Source organism: Cygnus olor, chromosome 3, assembly GCF_009769625.2.
Source record: "Cygnus olor isolate bCygOlo1 chromosome 3, bCygOlo1.pri.v2, whole genome shotgun sequence".
NCBI classification, from domain to species: Eukaryota; Metazoa; Chordata; class Aves; order Anseriformes; family Anatidae; genus Cygnus; species Cygnus olor.
This window is the reverse complement of record NC_049171.1, coordinates 64790183-64804712: the sequence shown is the minus strand read 5'-3', so window position 1 is coordinate 64804712 and position 14530 is coordinate 64790183. Positions and strand designations below refer to the sequence as shown.

Genomic DNA, 14530 nt, shown 5'->3' with positions numbered 1-14530 from the left:
GTTTCAGATTTTTAAAAGTGAGAAGAAAATTTCTCTACTGAGAAATATTATGTTTTGGGGTTTTCTTTTTAAGTCTATATCCTGAACACATTTTTTTTTTCTGTCTGTTTCCTTTTCAAAAGGGAACTTAATGAATTCTTACATCTATTTTTAAGGTAGGGCAGTTATTACACATAACAACTTCTGTGTACTATAATAACAGCACACTGCTTTCGATTTTCCACATCCTGTGTTTTGTTTTTTTTTGTTTTTTTTTGTTTTTAAGAAGTAATCTCAATATATTATCTCTTCTGCTGTCCTCATTCTTTAGTGCTTTCTGCTGACGGTGCAGAAGAGGTTCTTAGGACTGTTAAATGTTTGTTATCTATTTCTGATGCAAATAAGTTCTGTTCCCTTTGTTGATTCAGTCACACTGTAGTCTTTCTAGTCTTTTGGGTAATCCTTGTTATACAATTATTCTCTTAGATCCTCACTCTGTAAAACTTCTCACCTCACTCTTTTCCTACCCACTGAACTGTGAACATACTTTTCGTAGATTGTATCATACAGGGGTAATGGTGTGTCAGAATGACCCCAAACACATTTTCAGCATATCTCCAGCCATGTATGTCAGTCTTTTGGCACTTCAGTAACAACAGGGTTCATAGAATGATAACAGAGGTGGCTGAAGGAAAATCTCAAGTTCTGCTACTACACAATTTTCGACAAGTTATCAAGGCTTTCGTGGGAAGATTGGGAAAGTGAATGAACTTAAAGTCAAAGCAAAGTCAAGAAAACATCAGAAGTTTGTTTATTTATTTGTAAAATTACTGTTTTGTTAAAGATTCATAAGGCATTTTATTGGTGTATTGCTACATTTGGTGTGTTGTTAGTAGACTGTTGTTAGCACTTACTGTGGTAGTAGTGATCCATAGCTTAGGTGGTCGAGTGTTGGTTTTAGAAAGTTATCAATATAATGAATGTACTACTAGCTGGCATGAGAATGTTGTAAATCAAAGTTTAAATTAAGTTACTACACTTTCTTCGAAAGTGTGCCACCTGCATGACGTTGATCAGAGTGGGTTGTAGCTATTTACTGAACTTTCTTGTGATAGCATTGCTGAAGGAATAGGAGCTTTTTTCTTAAACAAAACAAAATTAATTGCTGAATTTCCTACAGATGAAAAGTACACCCAGTCTTCAACAGCTCATCACTGGGGCCCAAAATGATAATGAAATCCTTACCAAAAGGAGTTGCAAGCAAGAAGACGACATAACAACCAGTCCCACAAGTGATGCAGTTTTCTGTGATGGCAGGAAGCATGTAAGTTGAAGTGCAAAGCACAACAGAATAGGTACCAAATGAGGACAAATATAAAAGCTAGTATTTTGGATTGTATTACAAAATGAAATAGGGATTTTACTTGAGTTTCTCTCTGATAAAAGGCTGACTGCCTTTGGCATAATCCTTGTGGAAGCAATGTGAGCTATTTACAGCATAAGCCAAATCAAATTAAAAATAGATAATTGATAGATGGATGTATCCATTAATAATGAATAACTGATGTGTCTGGTTCCTCTGAATTTTGCTAATTCAACTAACAGTCTTTCAGTTTTGTATTACTGTTGGGATCCTGAATGTGTTTCTTTCTAGATTAGTAGCTGGCTTTTTTTCTTAAAACATTATTTAACAGAGGGATTTTGTTATTCTGCAAGGGCTGTGGTAATGCAAATGTCAGTGGAAATTCAAATGTCAGCATGTCAGTGAATGAAGAGGAAGCAAAGAGTTACAGAAGTCAGGGGAGCAGTTCATAGGCTCAGAGGATGTCACTGAAACCTCCCCTGATGGATGACATTTTGAATACTGCAAATGACAGAGAAGGAAGCCAGCTGTAAATGAATTCAGTACATGCTTTAAAGTCTCAATGATTAACCGTGGAAGATAATTTTTACATATTAGTGATGAGGTTAAGCAGGGTGAAGTGGCCAAGGAGAATCCACGACTGATATTGTAAAGAAAGGAAATAAAATGGCTTTTAGGGAATCAAAATTAACCAGACTGCTCGCTTTGCAGAGGAGTGAAAACACACACAAGGCCTTTGGCGCTCTCACAGTTTACTGTGCTGTGGAGTCTGAGATGTTGCACAGACAAATGAATAACTATTTTGGATGACATTTGTGATTCTACTGGCAACAATTTGAACTTTACTGTAGACAATCCAGTCTTAAAAGTGAAATATTTTCTACTGTCTTATAGAGGGGGAAAGGTCAAGTTCCATTAAACTTCTCTTTATGGGTGTTTGATATTGATGACCACTTCATGAAAATATGTCTTCCAAAGCATAAGATGCCATTGCTTCCAGTCATGCCAGCAGAAGTACAATACATAAAGTCATTGCTAAATCCCTGTTCACTGAAGCAAGAGTGATTTCTACATTGAACATATTTAATTTCTGATCAGGTGGGAGATGTATGTAGTGTTTTCAGTCCTAACGTCATTAATCAGAATAACTCTCCAGTTTCTATGAATAAATAAGAGGTTCTGTGCAAAAAAATTTGGAGCACTTCTGCAGAACTTCTGTTAAGACATATGAGATAACAAAAAGGTCTATTTGCATTCCTTTGTCATGAAGGATTTTTGAAGAAAATAAACTTTTTTTTTTGTCAGATGAATAAAAATATTCTTTGTCAGGGAGTGAAAGAGCAGAACTGAACAAAGGGAGATCTCCCTGCAAGGGAGATAGATTACACTGATACACAGATCTTGAAGAGGGAGCAAGATTACACGCAACAAGCAGCAGGTCAAAACAGCCCTAACACTACTTGTGACTTCCTTAATAAGCACTCTGACCCTTCTTTCATCAGGTTTCTACGTTGCTTAGAGCTTATAAGATAGCCTAGATAGCTTCCTAAATTTAAGTAAACTGTTCATGTGAATTTTAATGTATTTGGCAAGCTGCACATCTGCAGCATAGGCAAGAGCGTCTGCATGGAAGATAGATATGATCTTATAAACACTTCTCTGCACTTTTAGCTGCTGGGTTGTGCAAGCAGAACTCCTTGGTTAACCAGTCCTGTGTGGGCTGGTATTTTTTTTTTTCAGACAGAGGAGTGATCTAACGCAGATATCTTAACAATCTAGGATGATATTGTTGTGAGATTAATCCCAACAACAACTGCGTCTTCATGACATATGATATGTAAAAAAATCCTAGAGCCTACCTTAAAGAGTACCATTATAAATGAAGGGAGACCAAGCTATTTTGATTGAGTTGATAATTTGTTACAGTGAAGATGGCTAGATAGCACTAGCAAGTTACATGCCTGTGCTGGGCCACAGAAAAGACCATAGTCTCTTCATTCATTTCAGTTTCATGGCTTCTGTAAATGCTAGAAACAAATACTGTTTATATATAACCAGATGGAGAGCATCTAAACCTTTGCCCTGTAGGTGAAAGTAAATAGATGAAAAGAGGAAAAAAGTGGCTGAGGTAAGCCAGGAAACACCTTCTTAATGCACTAACTTATGACAGCTGGATATCTTTGTACGTTAATTTTCCCTGAACAGTATGGAGTCTGTCATTTTACATGGAATTGGGTGATCTCGTAGTGTATTTGCTGGATGTGCAATGCTGCTTTTGTTACCATTAATACCTAATAGAACCTGGCATCTCAGCAGTGGTGCTATGAGCATCACTATTAACAGCAGTCTAGTTCTGTAGTTCATACATTCCTAGATTTCAGAGCCTTTTCTGAAACCATCACTGGAAGACAGTACTTTCTTCCTGTCAGACACTTTACCCATTTTTCTGATGGGAAGCCACAAAGCAATTTTATTGGGAGACAATTTTTAGATCTAGAAGTTACCTAAGAAAGCACTTTGTTAGCTCAGAGAGTTTGCTGAAAAGGTAAAGCAGTAGAAATGCAATTAGTTATAATTTTCAGGGTTGTTACCTGAAGCAATAGTTACGGAAGCAATAGAATGATTTTATACAGTTAACATAAAAACCTCATGATTTACAACAGCTCTGCAGTCATGGCACTAAAGATACTGGCATTTGAGGGAAATAAATGTTTTGTCCTATTAGATCTGAAGCTACTTTTCTCAAACATTTGTTTTTTCTTAGGGGAGTTTGTATAGTCTTAACAGCACTTGCACTGAATCTGGCAACTTTGGCAAAGCTGACATCACAGGAGAAATAGAGTTTGCCATAAGATACATCTTCAAGGCTCGCATCTTAGAAATTTGCATCAAGGGGTGCAAGAATCTGGCTTATGGAGAAGAGAAGAAGAAAAAATGTAATCCGTAAGTATTTTGTAGAGAAAGAGAAAGAAATAATAAGCAAAATATTTTGGTTTTAAGATACATAAATATAGAAATGGATTGATATATGATGGTATGCCATGTTAGCACTCTCAGAACATCCAGTGTATATATCTGCACTTTTTACAGCTACACACTGCAAGGCAAACAGGTTTCATACCAGCACTTTTTGATTTCTGTTCTGACCATTTTCTGCTATTACTTGTCTGTTCCCCTGCCTGTGAGCAGGCAGTTGGTTATCTGTGTTGTTGATGAGCAACTTTGGATCTTGAGAGCAACTGTTTAGATTCTAGCTCCTAAGTTGTGCCTGCAAAATTAATATACACATGGCTAAACCATGAGATGGAAAATTGAAATGTGAGTCATGTTGCTAATTCATCCACTGACTCATTGTGGGTTACTGGGTGATTGCCATTCTACTTCTGTGCTTCCATCTGTAATGAGAATGGAAATTTCAGATACTGCAACACATTTTAAAATCTAAAGTTGGTTAATAATTACATATCACAAGAGGAAGAAGTACCTACTCCTGTGGATAAAATAGGTCACAGGAATGATTAGTTGGACAGTTAAGCCTTGGTGGTTTGTTTGTTTGTTTATTACTAATTGATCCTCTCTGACCGTGCAGCAATCACTTGTGGAAAATCACCAAGCAGAATACCTAACAATGTATTCTACCCCTGCTGTCATGTGGTGTTTGAGCACTTGAGTGACCACACTGGAAATTGCAGAGTTGCAATCACCTTCCCCCGGAAGGAATGTGGCTTTGAATATCTTGCAGAGTAAGGTCATAAAGATGAGCTTTGTGTTGAAAAAAGCCTCGCTGGAACAGCAGCTTACGAAGTGGAACAGTTTGGGAGTGTTTTGGGGTGGGTCAAGGTTCTTTAAGTCCCCTGGTAATAAATTTGGGCAAACAGTTGCAGGAAGTCTGAAAGGTGATGTGGGAAGAGCTGTGTACTGGACATTATGTTCTCTGTTGGTATATATTTATGTATTTCTGTTGGTTCCCAAACCAACAGAAAAAAGTACAGTCAGTGCACTCAGAGCACTTGACAGAAAACAAACTTCTAAGTAATGTTTAAAATGTGTTGAATTGTTTGACTGGTTTGAGATCTGATTGTCTGCTTGTTACTCTGTCACCCCAGATCAGTTTAAGAGGCTAAAAATTCTACTACCTGAATATTTTAAGTAGTTCTTCCCTATGGATAGGTTTGGAAGAAATAGGGAAGATGTGTAAGTTCTGATTATATGAAATACAACTGACCGTAAATTAGCCAGGAAGTTAATCAAGAGGCTGTTTTGAAATTGGTTTAAATCATATTATCTGAAATTTATACCAAAAATACAGTTGCCAAGCTGTGAGCCAGCACTCCCTACTGCTAATACTCTCCGGTTTTGAAGCTGTAATATAAATACAGCCCACTGAACTTATACTAAGGGGAAAGTTTAAGTATTAATTTTGACATGACCTACACATGAGAAACTTTGGGTAGTTGTCATTGGTGCTTGATACTTGTTCAACTCAGCTTCCAGAAGAATTTCATTTTTTTACTGTTATTTCCTTGAATAAGCACTAAAGCAATTTTGAACATTTTACATACTCTTCTACTATCATTCTAGTGGTTATTACAACAATTAGCATTTGTAAGTTATGAATTATTACGCATTAAATGTGTGATTATACCTTTTATTTGCCACGTTACTTAATTCTGTGAACAATCAGCACAAACAGCAATGAACCTAAAGGGTTTTGAGTTTTGTTTTTTTTTTTTCTTTGAGCACAGAATACGCTCTGTGCTTTCCTCACAAAGCTGCCACTACAAATGACAAGGTGACATTCTTGGTGGCTATTTTATCGGAGGCCAAGAGTGTGTAAATAGAAGATTCGCATTCAGAGCCTAATTCTTTCCCAATTAGAATAGGATTGAAACACATTATCTGAATGATATACAGAGACCTTTATAGCCTGACTGTTTATTTTAGTGAAAATGGTTACAAATCACAATTTGCCATTTTATTGCTTAGAAAATTACAAACTCAATAAAATTGTTTGAATTAAATAATTCATTGTTCTCTTTTAAATAAATCATTTTTCTTGTTAGTTTGATTTTTTTTCCCTTCTGGTCACATTCCATATATCCACTCTATTTACAAGCTATGTCAAGATTTATTTACTTCCTGATAAATCTCCTCGGAGTAAGCGGAAGACAGCTGTCAGAAAGAACACAGTGGATCCAGAATTTGATGAGACTTTGAAGGTACTGCTTGCAATTGTGTGTCGCTAAAAGCACTCTTCCATGGTAATGTCTCCTTTTATAATGTGCAATCCTGCAAGTTCAGCATTGTCCTGATGGGGCAATTGCAGGAGTCAGTGACAACAGTCATTAAGAAATGGTTGGTTTCAGTTCAGATAACTTTTGGACTGAAAATGCTTTTAAAGTTACACTAGTGAATTGTGCACCCTCAAAAGAGTCTTCCTTTGTGCATGAAACAGGCTTAAAGGTGTTGTTCTGAGTTATCTTGTAGCAAAAGCAAAGTGTCCTTTATAGACATGTTTCTGGTGCGTTCAGGAACTGAGTGTATTGCAGAGCAGAGTGAGTATTTTACACAGGTGTCCCTTTCAAATGATGCCCTTTGTTTTCCGTGTCACTGGGAGTCTGCAGTTAGGATGGGGCGCCCCTGGATTAGTTTTGTTGTTTCCAGTTTTGTGCCCAGGTCACTACAAAACCTCTTTTTGTGCGTTTTTGCATCAGTGAGCTGCAGCAACACCTAATTTTCTGTGAAGTGTAGTCTTGGAAGAGATGTGAAACAAAATTAATGGACAAACTTACATTATTTCTCCTTGAGCTACATGAAAGTTTCAGTGTGTATGAACATCACCAATTTGTAGCAAGTGAAACAGGCAAAATGTTTGAAAAGAACATTGTTAAAAATTGATAACAACAAAAAGATGTATACAATCTATGTAAGTCGCATATATCTCAAAGTCTGCAGATAGTGTTTAAGTTGGTAGAAAAAAGCACCTAACACTGAAATAATTGGCTCCTATTCTATAGTCACTTTTCAATGCCAGAGCGATGCAGAACTGGTAGAGTGAGAGCCATGCCTGAGTTGGCTGTGTGAACACTAAGGGTAGATGAATTAGAAATGATTTAAATTGGTTTAAACAAGCAGAAATGGTCAAACGAGCATAGTGCTAGTGCAGGTAATCTGCACCACAGCACTGAGATCCAACTCAGTGGGATCTGTCTGCAAATGAAGGCGCCTTCACTTGGGTACGTGCATTTGTGAGGAGCACAAGTGCTCTTAAGAGTTGCTGGAAGCTAGGTATGGTGAATCAGGGTCATTCTTCCCAGAGCCTACACCCAGCCTGTGATTCAGCAGCCCAAATGTCGGTAGGGATGCCCGCAGCCATGTCATTTGCCTCGTTTTCAGTCCAAGTGGGTGCAGGTTACCAGACTCATGTGGGTATCTCGGATACCCAGCGATATCTCAAAGAGCTCTTAACTGTGCTTAGGGAGTAGATCAGGGCTTTAAGGACTGGTCTCCTGAATTACTGCCTTGCTCCTGCTGACTGCATTGAGTAAATTTCCACTGACCAGAATGGAAGTTTTAGCACCTTTGTCAGGTGTCTTAATCTTGACCTGACCTCCAACCAGAGCAGCCAAATTGTACTGGGAGTACAAAACAGAAAAGTAATTTATAAAGAACAATGGTCAAGAATTATTTGAAGTTCTGGATGAATTAAAATCTTTAGCAATGGAAGCCAAGGTATTCCTGGAATGTCGTTTCATATTTGCATGGGCATTATTTTAGCATTTAAGGAGTGAGGTAACATGGAAATTGCAAGGCACGTTCAGACAGCATAGTTCTGTCTGCATCCTGATGCCTTCAGCCATGCTGTAGTCAGGCTGCCTTTGAGCAGGCTGTGAGCATGGCTCTGCGTTCACCCTCTGTGTTGCTTTATAAATGCTGTTTATCTTTCCAGTACAAGATTGAATACTCCCAGCTGGGAAGTCGGCAGCTTCAGATCTCTGTGTGGCACGCAGGAGCTCTAAAGTACAGAGTGTTTTTGGGGGAAGTGGTGATTCCATTGGCCACGTGGAATTTTGAAGATAACTCGATGGAGTCATTCAACTGGTACCAGCTAAAATCCAAGGTGACTGTTAATTCTTGTGCTTGTATCTTAAGAACATGATGTTGTGAAAGTTATGGAAGAGATCACCCTTCTGAGGTCATTGAGGGAAGAATGCTGTCTATCCAGCCCATGAGTAACACCTGTTATAAATATAAACGAGCTGTGAGAATGATGTGGAATAGTATGTAATGCCAATTTCTGTATGTCTCTTCTTTCAGCTTGAAAAGCCTGAACATAGTCTTAGCCAGTACAGTGGAGAACTCCTGGTGTCTGCAAGACTGTCGGTACCAGCCCAGTATAAAAATTTCCAGTTTGAAAGATGGATGAGAGAAGGTATCAAGCTTTCCAGAATACACGAATCCGTTGGCTAGTAAAGAATTAGGATCAGTGAAGGACAATGTGCCTACTTCACCTTTTGCTTTTTAATGCCAGCAAAAGTTGATAATTTCAATAGTTACAGTATGATGCATCCAGATGTTTGGCAAGCTTGTACCTGTTATGGTGTTACCAGTAGAACTTAGTCTGGAGGTGGTGTAGTAGTGTCTCTGCTCAAGGTACTAGCAATTTAGGTGAAAGGTGGAAGGGAAATGGCTGCAAGGGTACTGGACCAGCCCCTTGGCTTCCTCCAGTGGTCTCACTTGAGAGAGATTGTTTCACTTGGAAGATGACTGCTTCAAAATGCACAGGATTCAGTTTTTGATAATGGAAGACTTGTACGATACATTAAACATTGAAATAATGCGTCAGAGCAAGCATCTGCTGATGGAGAAATATAAACACATTGAGGGGAGTGGATAGGGCAACCTTACCTTTCTTACCTCCCTAGTTCATAGTAAGGTGCGGAGAGCTCCAGAGCTCTAGTAATGCTGTGTTTGGGAGCATAGAACAGGTAGAGACCACTAGAAAGATCTTAATTAGCTGTTAGCTTTATTTTGTTCCCCCCTTTTTTTTTTTTCTTCCAAGCAATCCCAAAGTCATCAGCTTGCTTTCTTCCATTTTTCTTCCCTACTCATGCCTGCTGTGCCTCTGCTCTACAAACAGAGCTGTAACAGAGGAGCACTATCACATCACGGGTTGGGCTGTTTCTCCTGCTTCTGGCTTTATATTAGGGAAATGCTCCTGTGGGTACTGCCCTGTGGGTACTTTTTGCAAAACAACTGAAAGCTCTGTGTTTGGAACAGGAGTCACAGAGCAATCTGCTATTCACTGCTTGCTTTCTTTGTGTGAATCGTGACCTGTATAAGCAGGTTCAACTCTTTCAAATGATCTTAATACAGCACTGAGTCCTTATTTCAGTTGTAGCACTTAATAATTTTCCTGCTTAATTACAGGGGCATCTTATGTTATCAGCTGAACTAACTGGTTATTTAATGTGATAAATTCTCCTGTTTCAGGAAAAAAAGACCAAGGAGTTCCCAACTGCCAGCTTCAGGTTATGATATTTGGGGCCAAGAACTTGCGTGTGCTGAGACCTGCTGGAATGCTGAACTCTTTCGTTAAAGGGTATGTATGAGACTTAACACTTCAAATGGGAAGTGTCACAAACATGCTGTGCAAAGGTAAGAATTAACTCGCTTTCATCAGGAGACTGCTGTGTGGAAGTGGCACTGTCCACGCTCTTAGTCAGACTTGCTTGTAATTGTGACAGTTTACATTTGAGTGTCTGCATAACAGCAGCGTGCAGCAGGACACTGAAGGGTCCTGAGTGGAACATCACAATTTACTGTTGGCATTAAAATTTAGAGTTCACTATTTTAAACATCTGCTTTTTAGCTATTAGGAGGAAAAAAATGTGTGACACGAGAGGGAGGTGAAAATACTGTATTTTTATTCCTGGTTTCAGCTGTGCCCTTGCACAATTTAATACAGCTTTGGAAAGCAAGAAGAAAACTTTGGTCTACGCATTTTAAAAGAGGAAGGACTGAATTTTTCTTCAGTGTGCTCTGTGCTTAGTATGCAGGGCCATTTTACTTTCTGGATGTCAGGCATTATTGTGTTAAAATATCTCCTACAGCCACTTCACCTGCTGTGGTACCTATCTTCAGTGAAGTGGGTGAGCATTTTATCTACTGAACAGGCAGGTTTCGGACAGCATTGGGTAACAGAACTGAGAGTAAGGGCTCCCTCATCAGCCAGTGTCAACAGAGGAAAAACAGAAAGAAGACCAGCACTGAAGGCAGACAGGAGCCGAAGTCCCCAAAAGAAACAAACTAGCATCATGTTCTACCTTGCACTTAGCTGAACTTTTTGCTATTTAAGGCGAAGTGAAGGGTCCTGGTTGAGTAGCGCACATTCTGTTTTCTGATTGAGTAAAACTTGCTTGGCTCAGCAAACTTGCTGAACTCTCATTTTTTTTTGGGGGGGGGAAGCTGCCTTATCCTTCCAGGCCAAGCAGAGTTAAAGCAAAAGTCACCTGTCCTGAAGAAAGAAGACTGTCCTCAGTGGAAACATTTGTTTGTCTTTGATGATGTTACCCCAGCGCAGCTACAGCAGTCATGTCTGCATTTGACCGTCTGGGACCAGTCAACTTTTGGCTCACAGGATCAGTTCCTAGGGGGAGCCAAGCTTGGTGCAAGTAAGTTCTTCATCACTAAATGTTGAAGATATTTTTTGGGGAAAAAAACATTTATTTTACATTCTAAAAGTAGTATTTGCACTGTGCTATTATCGGTCACGTTCCTACACAGACAACCCCCAGTCCCTGACCTAAGCAACTTGTAGTCTCAGACTTTGATCCTGCAAGAACCAGTGCACGTGTTTTAGTTCAGGCCTGTGCAGAAGCTCCGGGCTGTCAGTGTCACAATTAACATAACAGTGTCAGAATTGTCAGGCAAAGACATTTGTTAACATGGTAACATTCAGGGACAGAGCCTGGCCATACAGAAGACAGGAACAGAACAGGTGGGTGCATCAACTCATCTGGAGCTCCCTATGTATCTTTCAAGACTTGTTCCCTGAGCAGTTTTCTGTGACTTGGCTATTTTTAAAATAATAGCAATCACGTCAGAAATAAGCATATGAATTTCAACCTTGCAGGTATCTGTGCTCATTGCTTTATATCCACAAATCCTTCCACTGGGAGATACAGAAAGTGAAACTTGCTCAGAAGCCCTAAAGGGAGGGAGTAACTGCACGTGTGAGCATTAGGCTCTGGTCTAACATCAAAAAGAGCCTTCTTTCTCAAAAGGTTGGAAATGTCTGAGAAATGCTCTAGAATTGAGAGCAGCAGCTTGTTTGTTGTCCAGCCATTTGGGCCAGAATCAGTACAGAGCTAGACCTAGATAAGTCTTTGGGTAAGGCCAAATGAAAAGTAACCCCGTGACCTTCCCTTTTGCTTTCTTGCAGAGGAATCGCTTGGACCTGCAGGCCCTGTTTCTCAGTCAGTGCTTCACTGGCAGGAAGTGCTCGGCAGGCCAAACACGTGGATGGACTTTACACTTGTACTGCATTCAAATATGGAAAACTTTAAATCGTGAGAAATTACTGCACAACAACTTTTCCTTCCCCATGTGTGATGCTTTAAATTCAAGTGCCATATACACATGCCAGGTCTGGGGAAAAGGTGCACTACAACAGTACCTACCCCAGCATCTAGGGAGTAGTTATACATACATTTGAAAGGGTGTGACACGGAAGGTTGTATTTCTCCAAAAACTAAGGCTTTGCTATCTGTATCTCTAGGTGGGATGTAAGGTTAGTATTGTTTCTTCAGGACTAACAAACTTTGAAACGGATTATGCTGGCAAGGCACTAGCAGACAGATGGTGTGCAGCTTCCTGTGTCTGGGTATAGAACTGTAGTTACTTGAAGACAGATTGGAATACTTCATAGGGAAAAATTCCTATCCTTTAAGTTACATGACTTCATTCTGGTTTTGATGTTTCATGTGACCAGAGAGGAATGGAAACTAGATCACTTTTAACAGTTTGCTGTAAATTAGTGATGCTAACACCTCTATGCTTCAGAATTACCTCTAGTGCCCGTACTACTTCACATAACCCTAAAAAACTTCTGCCTTGGTGGCCCACCTCTCTTTCAAATGTGTGCTGTACTAAGGGGCTTTCAACCAGGTAAATGTATAAATTCTCCTTCAGTAGGGGAGTGCAGGACATCAGCTAGTAAAATAAACGTGGTTACAGAAAGTTCCTTGTTCTTCTCAGCTGCTGGTGTGAACCGGTATTAACAAGCCTGACTGATCCATATGGTGTATGGCCCAGCTAAGCTTATCACTTGTTCATGTGAACTATTAGAAATGCAAGCCTAACGCCAACGTGCCCTGTCAGCTCCCTTTGCCTCAGATGAAGCAGGGTTACAGGCAGCAGAAGCTTTGTATATACAACTGTAACTAGTACTGCTGTTACGTACCTCTTTTCCCTGTGACTGAAGTGAAGATTCCAGCATGTGCTATCCTTTCTTCCTTTCCAGAACAGGATGGTGGTTAAGGACGCAGAAGTGAAAGACAGGGATTCATATGCTAGCCTCAGAATCTTAGAAACCAGCACACCTTACACAGCATCCACCTTACACAAGAAACACTCGACTCCACATCCTTTGTTACTCTGCAGATCTTTTATTTAGATGTTTGCTGCTGCAAATAAAAAACCACCACACAACAAAACTCAACTGGAGTATAAAGCAGCATAGATGTTGTAAATGGAAGAGAAGAGCTGACAACATACTGTATCTCACTTTCTAACAGATTTTCAAGGAAAGGGGGAGATTAGTGGGGAAGGAATAGTCACAGAAATGCTCTCTAATAGAGAGAATACAACTGTGATATAAACAAGCAGTCCCTTCATGTTTGGAGTCTGAAACTTTAAATCAAACGTTTAAAAAATTAGAAAATTTGTTAGAAAAATAGGTGCAGTAAAATTGTATATATTGGATCATGTGTACATATCAATTTTCATCATTAAGTAAAAAAAGTGATCTTTACAAATAATGCTTTATAGTAAATAATCAGTTGCACTGCAGACTACAGTGTTTAGACTTCTTTACAGATGCAAGTCTCATTAAATCTGAAAAGTAACAAAATATACAGAGCAAAACTATTTCCCTTTTAAACTAGTACAGCAATCCACGTATTGCATATTTTATATATATATATAAATACTACACTATAACTGATCAGTAATGAAGCTGGAATGCAAACACAGTAGTGTATTATTCCAACAGAGTATCTGCCTAGTTGTTATGTAAGGAGGGTGTCAGTGTTCCTACGCCACACTTGTGAGCTGTCACTGCAGAATACCTCCAATTGAGCACAGTAACCAGAAGAAGCCTTATTCCCATGCAAAGTAGTTCTGAGGCGTTGTCAGTTCTTTTGTGTATCAGGGGAAGGTGGGCATGAAGACGAAGGAAAAAAATAAGGTGCATGCACAAGCACACACACAGGTGTTTGCAGTTCCTGAGTTGTCTTCTCAACTGATGGACTTTACACTGTGACTGTAACACAAAGACATATGGCACAAAATTCATCCACAGTTGCTTATTTTTAGACCAAGCTGAATCCAGCACCTGCACAGGACCTGCATCTACAACTAGATGTTTGTAGGTTTGCAGGTTTGTGTTGCTTAAAGAGAGATGTGACATAAGCGTAAGGCCTTTTGGCACTAAGCAAAGGCATGAGCAAGTTACCAGGATCAGTGGTATGATGAATTTTTAACTATACCAAATTTAACACACAGTATGGAATAAAGTGGAGATGCAAACACCTCTGGGTTTAGAGGACATTTGTTAAATATCATAGTAACCCCTCCTCAGGGAAAACAACAACAAACAAAAACACAGCATTAAGATCTGCCTTTCCCACAGTCTTGGTTTCTTGTTATAAGCATCATTACATTGCCTCAAACTCATCAATTCTCTGCTTGGTGTTGCCTTGTCGGATTTGTCGCAGTGTCTTGTACTTGTCACGTCCTTGTCGCACGTTCTCTGAGTGGATAATATCATTTTGGGTCCTCTTATCTTCATCTCTAGCCTGTGCCAGCTCATCTGTCAGTGCCTGCAAAATAAAGAACATTAAAAACAGATTATACCAAGAAGCTTTCAGCTCATGACAGCAGTGATTCTGGTGAGACTTAACAGTC

The 14530-nt window shown here is 39.4% G+C and overlaps 2 protein-coding genes across 7 annotated transcripts in view; one reads left to right on the top strand and one right to left on the bottom strand.

The window, feature by feature from the left end:
* The window catches only part of SYTL3 (synaptotagmin like 3), a 35218-nt gene extending 21984 nt beyond the window's left edge, over positions 1-13234 (top strand). For both annotated transcript variants that reach the window (XM_040551992.1, XM_040551991.1), the window contains exons 9-16: positions 1160-1303; positions 4107-4285; positions 6459-6561; positions 8292-8462; positions 8660-8774; positions 9836-9944; positions 10811-11016; positions 11787-13234. In XM_040551992.1, the coding sequence (XP_040407926.1) occupies positions 1160-1303; positions 4107-4285; positions 6459-6561; positions 8292-8462; positions 8660-8774; positions 9836-9944; positions 10811-11016; positions 11787-11917 (1158 nt within the window). In that variant the 3' untranslated portion in view covers positions 11918-13234. The remainder of the gene's footprint in view (positions 1-1159; positions 1304-4106; positions 4286-6458; positions 6562-8291; positions 8463-8659; positions 8775-9835; positions 9945-10810; positions 11017-11786) is intronic.
* EZR (ezrin) overlaps positions 12992-14530 on the bottom strand; it is a 37852-nt gene continuing 36313 nt past the window's right edge. For all 5 annotated transcript variants that reach the window (XM_040551998.1, XM_040551996.1, XM_040551995.1 and 2 more), the window contains one exon: positions 12992-14445. In XM_040551998.1, the coding sequence (XP_040407932.1) occupies positions 14281-14445 (165 nt within the window). In that variant the 3' untranslated portion in view covers positions 12992-14280. The remainder of the gene's footprint in view (positions 14446-14530) is intronic.